The sequence below is a fragment of the Epinephelus lanceolatus genome, chromosome 4 (genome assembly GCF_041903045.1).
Source record: "Epinephelus lanceolatus isolate andai-2023 chromosome 4, ASM4190304v1, whole genome shotgun sequence".
Taxonomy (NCBI): domain Eukaryota; kingdom Metazoa; phylum Chordata; class Actinopteri; order Perciformes; family Serranidae; genus Epinephelus; species Epinephelus lanceolatus.
Genome location: NC_135737.1, coordinates 48,674,856 through 48,686,322, shown reverse-complemented (window position 1 = coordinate 48,686,322; position 11,467 = coordinate 48,674,856). Strand labels below are relative to the sequence as shown.

The 11,467-nt window shown below is 40.6% G+C and overlaps 1 protein-coding gene across 1 annotated transcript; it reads right to left on the bottom strand.

The window, feature by feature from the left end:
* Window positions 1–4,882: 4,882 nt before the first annotated feature.
* On the bottom strand, window positions 4,883–5,818 carry LOC117259248 (olfactory receptor 10A6-like). Its single transcript, XM_033630494.2, has one exon. It carries the CDS (start codon window positions 5,816–5,818, stop codon window positions 4,883–4,885), a length of 936 nt encoding a protein of 311 aa, XP_033486385.2.
* Window positions 5,819–11,467: the final 5,649 nt, after the last annotated feature.

Genomic DNA, 11,467 nt, shown 5'->3' with positions numbered 1-11,467 from the left:
CCAAAACGCCAATCCATCTCATTTTCTGGCAGAGAACCATGGCCTCAGAATTGGAGCTACTGACTCTCATCCCGACCATTTCACACACGGCTGCTAACCTCCCCAGTGCACACTGGAGGTCACGGTGTGATGAAGCAAACAGAACCACATCATCTGCAAAAATCAGAGACTCAATTTTGAGGTCACTAAACCACACCTCTTCCTCCCCCCAGCATGTGCCTTGAGATCCTGACCATGAAAATCACAAACAGAATCTGAGACAAGGGACAACCCTGGAGGAGAAACAAGACCCACTGAAAATGTGTTTGTGCCAAGTATTTGGACACAGCTCTCAAGGACCAGATGGGGGGGGATGCAGTCGTAAGCCCTCTCGAAGTCTACAAAAAACATGTAGACTGGATGGGCAAACCCCCATGACCCCTCAAGCAGCCCTGCAAGGGTAAAGAGCTGGCTAAAAGAGGTTAAGAGCTACTGTTCCACGACCAGGACGGAATCAGCATTGCTCCTCCTGAATACAAGGTTCGACAGACGGTTGGAGCCCCCTTTCCAGCAACCTGGAACAAACTTTCGCAGGGAGCCTCCCTGCGAAAGTTTGCCCTTGTAATTAGAGCAAACCCTCTAGTCCCCTTTTTTTAAAATGGGAACCACCACCCTGGTCTGCCACTCCACAGGCACTGTACCCAACTGTCACATGACACTGAAAAGGTGTGTCAGCCAAGACAGCCTAACAAAGTGTGAGAAAGATATTGACATACTAAGACACAGCCGATGTAAACTTACACTGAACAGAGAAATCTTATGACACAGTTTCACTCTGGATGATGGCAGCAAGGCCTGTCATAATTTTGTTATCGACTCATTGTATGAAACATGGCCATGACCATGTTCATTTTGCTGACCTCCATATTGTCTGTTGTGTTTATGTGTGTGTTTGTTTACATAAGAACCACCGATCACCAACATTTTAGTCAACATAATGTCAGAATAAACATTTAGCCCTCAGTAATGACTTTATGAGTTTTTGAAAACTTCTAACTATTAGAGACAAAATTCGTCACCTCCTGCCCTTGACTGGTACCAATCTGCCTTCAAATACAGGGACCCTAGACTCAGCTATAAGGCCTGATATATATATCAGGATTGCAGCGACAACTGACCTCAATGATTTCCTCTTCTAAATCATCCTTTTTCTTAGACCCCAATTCATCTAGGCTACTTAAAGAAGTTTTACCTTTAGTTAACACTAATTTATTTGAGGAATTTCAGTCAGGATTTAGAGTGCATCATAGCACTGAGACAGCACTAGTTAAAATTACAAATGACCTTCTGATTGCTTCAGACAAAGGACTTGTCTCTGTACTTGTTTTATTAGATCTTAGTGCGGCGTTTGACACAATTGACCATCAAATTCTACTGCAGAGACTGGATCACTTAATTGGCCTAAAAGGTTCTGCACTAAGCTGGTTTAAATCTTATTTATCTGATCGTTTTCAGTTTGTTGACGTTCATAATGAATCATCCTTACGTACCAAAGTTTGTTTTGGAGTTCCGCAAGGTTCTGTGCTCGGACCAATCCTATTTACTCTATATATGCTTCCTTTAGGTAACATCATTAGAAATCACTCTGTAAATTTCCATTGTTATGTGGATGATACACAGCTGTATTTATCTATGAAGCCAGAAGAAAGTAATCAATTAACTAAACTCCATAACTGCCTTAAAGACATAAAAACCTGGATGAGCACCAATTTCCTGATGTTAAATTCAGACAAAACTGAAGTTATTGTTCTTGGCCCCAAACAACTCAGAGACTCTTTATCTGATGACATAGTTTCTCTAGATGGCATTGCTCTGGCCTCTAGCACTACCGTAAGAAACCTCGGAGTAATATTTGATCAAGATTTGTCTTTTAATTCTCATTTAAAACAAACCTCACGGACTGCATTTTTTCATCTGCGTAATATTGTGAAAATTAGGCCTATCCTGACCCGAAAAGATGCAGAAAAATTGGTCCACACTTTTGTTACCTCTAGGCTGGATTACTGTAACTCTCTATTATCAGGTAGCTCTAATAAGTCTTTGAAAACTCCTGTTTTAGCTTCTCTGCACTGGCTTTTTGAAAGGGTGTGCTTCTATTGGTATGCAATCATATTATCATTATACACATGGCTTAACATGGTCTTAAAATGACAATGATATTGTTAACACAATTATTTTCGGGACAAAACCTCATCCAACAAAAGGAGTTATTGTGACAGGACCAAAGATAGGAGAGTCATACATTGTCTCCCTGAGGTCAAGTATACATCTCCATCTTTGATTTGGCCATCTTGTTGTTTTCATGTACACACCCACGCTTGTATATTGTTAGTTAGAATCTGTGGGTTTTGTTTTACTTTGCCTCTTTGTGAATAAATACTTTTGGAATCCTACCTGCTGTCTGTTTAATATTACACAAGAGTGAATGAGTAGTAATCCCCTGCTGTGTCAAGAACTCTGAAATCCTTCAACGTTTGCTATTAATATAGAAATCTTGGTTAAAGCTATTAATTTAATTATTAATCAGAATTCCAAATTGATAGGTTAGTGTATTTTATGAGACTTATTTCATTAACCGGCTATTATGTTTTCCCTTTCTGGGAATGGTGCCCCACAAGGTGATTTAATGTAAATTAAGTCACGTTATTTAACATAATTGATCATTATTATTATAAATAATTATTTCCGATAGCAATTTTGATACTTGAACCAGAAGTTCCTGACAATAGATAATCCGTTACAAGGTCAGGTCCCAACCGCAGCTTGCTGCTAACTAAGGTTTGTTGCTCCTTGTTGCCTCTGAAGTTAGTTTGCAGACTTTATTGTAGCTGCTTGTATTAAACTCGTTTATTTTAGATTAGCAGTCCACTCCTAACCAACCAAGAACTTTAGCAGGCCCTTACATCCTCTTAAGAAAAGTTCTATGTCTCCTTTTTGCAGGCCAAATGTGGTGACCACAGCAAGGCTGCAGCTCTTTATGGCAGCAGAGGTGAGAAGAAGACGACGAGGGGCCAGCAGGTCCCCCTGCTGCAGTGATCCTGATCGCTGGGGAATCCCTGAGCTGAGGTTTTGCTGACAGTTAACATTACAATTTTCCCACCTTATCTGTGCAAGTATTTGACATTCTTTATTGAAATGCAGCAGGAGAGGGGCACATGTCAATTTACATGTGCATATCCACCAGCACTAATGCTACCGGGAATATTTGTCTCCTACGTGCCATCTCTTCGTCATCTTCTGTTTTGAGCTTCAAAACAGAAGATGACGATTCCGCAGACTGCAGCCTATCATTTGCTCTGCTGAAAAAAATAATTGGCTACAATCTGCAATATTACCAGGACCGGTGGGACTCCAGCACCGTGACATGAACAGGAATGATTATGGCCAGCCCCCCCACCTTGGTCACAAATTCTTTGACACGCTCCTCTCCAGCGAGAGGTGGGGGTCTATCAAGACCAAAACCTCATGCCACAAGAACAGTGCCTTCTCAACTGCAGCTGACCTCATGAACAAAGCTCAGGACTCCAACTGACTCTGACTCTGATCCTGCTCTAAACACACTACTAATGACATTCATTATGTTTTCTTAATGGTGACTAATGACCAACCAGAAGTGTATGGCGATGCATTTACCTGCAGAAAGATGGACTTAGTAGTAGACTAGTAGACTTAGTAGGACTAAGTAGTGACCAGGTAGTAGCAGGAAAAAGCTACAAAAGTTCAGGACAAAGTACTTAGAAAATACAATCAAAGAAATGCCAAGCAGGCAGATCTTCTTCTAAATGATAGCAAATGGCATTCACATTCACTGGTTAGCACTGAAGGAGAGGATGAGGGTGAAGATTAACAGAGAGTTGGACTTTTTTCTGGAGGACAGGTCGATGCCGGTGGTTACCTTAGTTAGCTTGCTGAAGTATCAGCTCTTGCATTACAACAAATGTGACATCCCTGCAGTCGTACAGTAGCTTGCAGTGAACGTACAAGCAGCATAGGGAGGAGACGCCAAGTTTAAATGTTGTGTTTACAAACAGTAACCGATAACTCCAGTCCCTCCTGTTTCTCTATGCTGGAGTTCAGCCTAACTCCAAATTTGTTGGGTGATTATTTGATTGAACACCTTTACTCAGATGCATCACAGAAAAAAACTAAATAATAAAGGTCTTGAAACTTGAATTGATACGAGGACCTACTTCGAGAAAGGCCTCAGGGAAAAAAAGGAAAAGAAAGGGAGTATCCTCCTCTCCCCCTTGGAGACATTATCATGTTGACATGATACATTGGAACTGTGCCTGAGTGGTGCATGTTTCTAATCTCACACATTACCAGAGACCAGTCATGTATATTTCTCTTTATTCATTCATCTCTCTAATGTAACTTGACTCAATCATTTTCCACCCTGTGCAGTGTGTGAGTCCACAGAGACCTGTCCTTCTCAGGCGTTTCATAACCTTGTGATCTGTGTGTCTGACTGATTTATGATGGAGTTCTGACTTCTGTATCAAACTGCAGCATTTGCATCATTATTATCTAAAATAATTGATTTTGACTAAAGGCTGGACAGTGATCAATACCTACTTTAGGACTATCACTCTGACTCAAAATGTCTTACACATGTTGTTTGTTGATCACAATCTATTCTGCTTTTAAATACATTTCACTCTTTTCTTAATCTGTTTCTGTACAGATTTATCATTGGGATTGTGAACATCAAAAGCAAAACATTTCAAATCAAAGTATTAGTTCATATACTTTATTTTTCATTTTATAATAAAATGAACGTGTCTAAATAAGCATACTACAGGTCTGGTTACATCAGAGATGACGTGCTGATCTGTTTGACAACTTAACCTTGACGGAGAATATTTGCAATCAGATGTTTACATGTGACACGGATTTTGGACAGATTCAGGCCGTACATTAAAGGATTGAAGAGTGGAGGGCAAGTGAAAAAGTATAAGGATAAAAAGATGCGCAACATGTTGGGCACACCGCTCATATCAAACCTGCTCTGTAATATTTCAAAGCTCGCTCCAACAGAGAAGTTCAAGATGGAAGCAAGGTGAGGTGTGCAGGTACTGACAGCTTTCTGTCTGGTCTGTTTAGAACCCAAAAGACAAACTTTAAGGATCTTTATATATGTGTAACAGATTAAAATTAAAGCACCAAAGATTGTACCAAAAGTAGTTATTAGTCCATAAATATTAATGACATTGGTGTCAAAGCATGCCAGCTTCACAACAGAGTAGTTGATACAGTAAACTTTGTTTATGATGTTCCCACACAGCTGTAAAGAGGAAGTCATAAATGTCATGCAAATGCACACTATCAAAGGGTATAACCATGTTAACGCAATAAGCACGGCAATCTTAAGAGATGTCATTTGCATATTATATTGTAGAGGATAACAGATAGCAAGATATCTGTCATAAGACATGACGGCTAAGTTTAAATATTCTACACCTCCGTAAGAGTACAAGCAAAATGTCTGTAGTAAACAGACTGCAGCAGAGACAGTGTGAATGTCAGAGAGGATCTGACCCAGCAGCAATGGAAACAACCCTGTACTACCATACAGTTCATTTACAAACAGGCTGCACAGAAACATGTACATAGGTTCATGTAAGCTTCTGTTCACACAGATAACCACAATCAGCAGGAGGTTGGAGCAAAGAATCAACATGTAGAGACACATAACAATTATAAAATATAAGTATTTGAGCAATCCGGTGTCAAAGTAGGCTTCAAGTATGAAAAACAAACCCTGTGTAGAGTTTATCATGATCCTCTCTTTGATCCTTAGGATCACTACATCTATTCTGTGAACACAGAGCAAAAATTATTGCATTCTCTTAAAGATCTGTGAAAACTTCTTTAAACTTGCATTTTGGCACAATGTGCAGCTGAAATATCAAACACACAAAAACAGAGGTCTGCGTAGTTACACTGAACAGATTCATTATCATAGAGAAAACTGTAGAATACAACCCCAAACAGACCATTTACTTTTTAAAGTGGTCAGAAGTAACACTTTGGATGAGTACATTTGAACATTCACCTGTTAACCTGCTACAGTCACACTGTGAACCCCTCGTAACTGAAATGAAACTCTGCTTCAACCTCTTTTAAACTTTTCAAGACACAGAGCACACCCACAGCAGGGAGATAACCTCATTATTAAAGGTCCAGTGATAATTCGTGTTTGATGAATGTCAGCAAAACAAGTACACTCTGTCCATGTTTCCAATGTGTATAATTCTTCCACCTTTACTATTTATCTGGTAATTTTTCAGAATTATTAATCAGAGTTTCAAATCAATAGTTTATTTTATTTTATGAGAATTTATTTATTGGTTCTCATTTTCCCTAATTTAGAAGTGTAGCCCCACAAGGTGAGTTAATGCAAGTTAAAACATTATTTGATCTCATTCATAAATCCATCCGGTCCCTGTATGACCAAGGTGAGAGCTGTGTCCGAATACTCTCGGTGGATGTCGGCCTCCACCAGGGTTGTCCCTTGTCTCTGATCCTGTTTGTGATTTTCATGGACAGGATCTCGGGCACAGCTGGGGGGGAGGAAGGGGTCTGGTTTGGGCCCCTCTAAAGTTTATCTCTGCTTTTTGCAGATGATGTGGTTCTGTTGGCTTCATCACACCGTGACCTCCAGCATGACCGTTATGGTGAAGAGGTAGCTGAGCTGAAATGTGAGGCTATCGATTTACTGGTTTATCTCCGTCCCAACCCTCACCTATGGTCATGAGCTCTGGGTAGTGACTGAAAGAATGAGGTCACAGATACAAGCAGTGGAAATGAGTTTCCTCTGTAGGGTGTCTGGGCTCAGCCTTAGAGATAGGGGGAGGAGTCAGACGTGTGGAGGGAGCTCGGAGTAGAGCCGCTGCTCCTTCATGTCGAAAGGGGTCAGTTGAGGTGGTTCGGGCATCTGATAAGGATCCTCCTGGGTGCCTCCCGTTAGAGGTGTTTTGGGCACCTTCCACTTGTAGGAGACCCCGGGGCAGACCCAGAAAACGCTGGATGTATTACTTATCTCATCTGGCATCAGAATGCCTTTGGGTCTACCAGGAGGAGCGGGAAAGCGTTGCTGAGGAGAGGGATGTCTGGGGTGCTTTGCTCAGTCTGCTGCCCCCGAATAAGTGGATGGATGGACAATTCATAACTATTTTTAATAATAATTCATAATTTCTGATAGCCATTTAAATACTTTGAACCACAACTAGCAGGTCTTATAAACTTAGACTATCCAGAAAGAGAATTGATATGTACCCACCACAACAATTAGGTGTTGCCCAAGGTGGCTGTGGGACTGCAGAAAATGTAAAAGTTATACACATGGTTTTCCTGATCAGTGACCCTTGCTTCTTCGGGTGTCCATCATCCTTTGGTCTAAGTGTTCAGAACAGGGAGCAAGTTGAGAAGGGCAGGAAGCACAAAAGGGTGACGTTGAACAATTCTAGTCTCTGGTTCTTGAAAGCCAGGAGTTGAGATGGCAATTCTGGAAATTTCCAGGTGGGCTACAGTGAATTTGCAGTGCAATCACTCCCGCAAGCTTTAGGGGTTTGAAGGCTTTACCAGCAAGAAGTTAGTGGCTGACATCAGTAAACAGGCAAAGACTGTGACTCTGTCTCAACAGAAGTGTGCACTGACAGAAACTACTTGGTGGAAGCAAGAGACTTAAGGTGATGCAGCTGAGAGACTGAGGGCACAGTTCTAGGATGCTGGTTGTGTTATTGAGCCTGCTTAGGGTGTTGTGGGCAAACCACCAAAACAATAATGAAGGAGCATGAAAAATTAAAAAACATGTTTAGTCCAAATGTCTCAGCCACCAGACTGCACACTAAAGAAGGAAAATGCCAAGATGTGCCCCTCCACCCCCTGTAATCTCAATGCATGAAAAGAGATGGAGAGGTGACAAAGGTCAGAGGTAACACTTGTGACAGAAGGGAACACCAGTTGTTATTTACTACACAGTGTAATTTAGGTGAAGTTGAGAATGAGGTTCATTTCTTGTTTTACAATCCTGTATATGAAGACATAAGGAATGTACGCTATATGGACACAAGCAGGGCAGGAATTTCATGAGGGCCCTTGCAATTTTGCCCTGTGCCCTTGAAAAAAATATCTGCCCTAAGGCCACAGTGGCCTTGATGCCCCGCCCGCACTGCCCCAGGTGATTTTGCTGTTTTCTCCTCTGCCTCTTTCCTGTCAACACGGATTTGACACCTGCATCTTTTGAGAAAAAAAATGCATCTTTTGATGACATTCTGGATTCTTATTGGGCAACATCAAATGAGACGATGCGTACATCACCACTGGTGGGTTTGATTCGAGCCTGGCATGAACCACTCAGACAGGCTATAGTAAGAAAGTAAGTAAAACTTTATTTTTATAGCACGTTTTTTAACGCAGGTTACAAAGTGCTTTACATTGAAATTAAGACACAAAGAAAAGAGGACCCCAAGACCATAAAAGACACATTCAAGAACACATACAGACAACACACACATATACTAGCACAGCAAGCATGCAGTCATCATTCAGAGTATACATTTGAATTTATCGAATGTTATGAGTGAGCCATTTTAAAAAAAATAGGTTTTTAGGTGTTTTTTGAAACAGTCAACAGACTCAGCTGATCTAATGGAAGTGGGGAGGTTGTTCCAAAGTCTGGGTGACAAGGCAGCAAAAGCACAGTCACCTTTGGTTTTTAGTTTGGCACATGGTATGGCCAACATGTTTTGGTTGGAAGACCTAAGTGACCACTCGGTAGTATGTGGGCTTAGTAGCTCGGAAATATAGGTGGGAGCTAAACCGTGTAAGGCCTTATAGGTGATTAAAAGAATCTTGAAATGAATCCTGAGCTTCACTGGCAGCCAATGCAGTGAGGCTAAAACAGGAGTGATGTGGGATCTACGGCCAGTCCTAGTTAATAGCCTCGCTGCTGCATTTTGTACAAGCTGGATAAGTGACAGGTCAGCTCGGCTAAGGCAGGTGAAAAGGGAGTTGCAGTAATCGAGACAGGAAAAAATGAAGGCATGAATGATATGTTCCAAGTCAGAGGCTGACAATAACGGTCTGATTTTTGCAATGTTCCTGAGTTGAAAAAAAGCAGGATTGAATCATTTTATTGACATGTTGTTCAAGTTTCAATTAAGGGTCAAATGTAATGCCAAGATTCCTAGTGTTAGTTTTGACATAGGGGGCAAGTGGGCCAGTATGCTGAAAGATGCCTTTAGCAGTATATTCGGGCCAAAAATGAGAGGCTCAGTTTTGTCAGAATTTAGCTGAAGAAAGTTGACAGACATCCAGTCCTTTATTGCAGCTAAACAGTTGTGGAGAGTGTTTAGGTTGCTAAGATCATCTGGGTTTACTGAAAAAATATAGCTGAGTGCCATCCGCATAGCAATGACAGGTCACACAACCAAAGCGACTGATTATCTGGCCAAAGGGAAGCATATACAATGAGAAAAGAATGGGACTAAGGATTGAGCCCTGGGGCACCCCATATAACAGCGGAGTGGACGAGGACACAAAGTTACCTATGGACACACACACACGCATGCACGCACGCACACACACACACACACACACACTCAACAGAGTGAAGTCGGACAACAGCAGAGAGGCCACGGTGCAGATGAAAGGTATATAACTTCAAGATTACTTCAGTTGATGACAACTACAATTGTTACTGTAAGTGTTATAAAACCTCTGGCAGCCAAGTCAATACTTTATCAATACATGTGATCAGCATGTAGAAAGCCATATTTCAACCCACTCTATGATTTATGATCGCGGTTGACACAAGCACATTGTGCTCGCGAGGCTAACAGCAAACTGTTAAAGACAAACTAAATTAAAGCTGTCTGTATGTAGGCTAACACTTTATCTGAACATGTACCTGAGGCAGCGACCTGCAGACAGAGTATCCTCAGTAGAGGATGGACAGAGAGCAGGATGAATAACTGATACTGATGTTTGTCTTCATGCTGAGATAACGTGATTTTCTTCACTCAGTATTGTGATGTCAGGAGGAATATTTATATTCCAGTCAGATATTATTGGGTTTTAAATAGTGACTCTGTTGTTGTAAACATGGCTGTTGCTGCCATGGACTGTATAAAACTATATCCTGTGTAACTGACCTATAAGAAAAGCATCAGGAAGTGAGGTGTGTGCATGTATGTGTGTGGAGGAGAGGAGAGAGGGAGATGCTGGTAGAGAGATAGTGTGTGTTGTTAGATACTGTTAATGTCACTTATTATGCTTCTGTGCATTGACAGCTCTTTTAGTCTGTTTCTGCATCATGTTGAGGAGGGCCATGTCTGTATAGAAATATATATATATATATATATATATATATATATATATATATATATATATATATGAAAAAAAAAGTGGATCGGTTGCTCGCTGCTAAAAATGTGGCCAATCGACATGATCTGGTTTTGAAATGTGGCCCAGTTGAAATAGTAATTGAATAGTCCTGCTGCAGTTTGTTTGTTTGTTAGGTATCTAACAACACAACAGAAATAAGTGTAAGCCAGTCTTGCTCAGTGAATCAGTTTATCATGTACACTCAAAATAGATTGTTTGCTTATAAATACATAAACCTGGTTGTTCTATATTTAAAACACATTAGGTTTATTAGTGCTATTAAATAAATCACATTATTACTTATTAAACTTATTATTATTACTTGAGCTTGTTTTATTTATTCATTTCACAGATAGTTAAACGTCTTTAGTCCTGAAATTAAATTCATTATGGACATGGACTTAAAATCATTGTTTTATTTTATGGCCTTGCTGCCCTAAAAATTGACAACACGAAAGGCCAAGTGGCCTTGCCCCTTAAATGACGACATTCCAGTCCTGACCATTGCACCAACAAGGACTGTAAACCTTTAGCAATTGTTGTGATCTTTTTTGTAGTTAGTGGTTAGCTAGCATCACCAAACCTAAGTTTATGCTGAATGCTTTACACAAACAGAGTCTTGCATGCAACTGAACATCCTCTGTACTAACCCAGACACTTTTGCAACACATATCACATACACATATACTCACACATAAATTGGCTTTCAATATGACTACTCTTTGTGAGGAAACTCAACAGTCCCACGCTAGTCAGTTAACTAAAATATAAGCATGTCTTTAGGACATAAAATCCTAGTTGAGCTGTATTTTCCTGATGTTAACCTCAGACACAACTCAGGTCCTTGTACATGGCATCAAACACCTCCAAAACGAGAGGACATAGTTTCTCTAGATGGCATTGCTCTGGCCTCCAGCACCAACAAAAGGAATCACAAGTCATATATGATCAAGATTTGTCTTTTAACTCCCACATAAAGCAAACTTCACGGACTGCGTTCTTTCATCTACTTAATATTGCAAAAATTATCCTGGCTCAA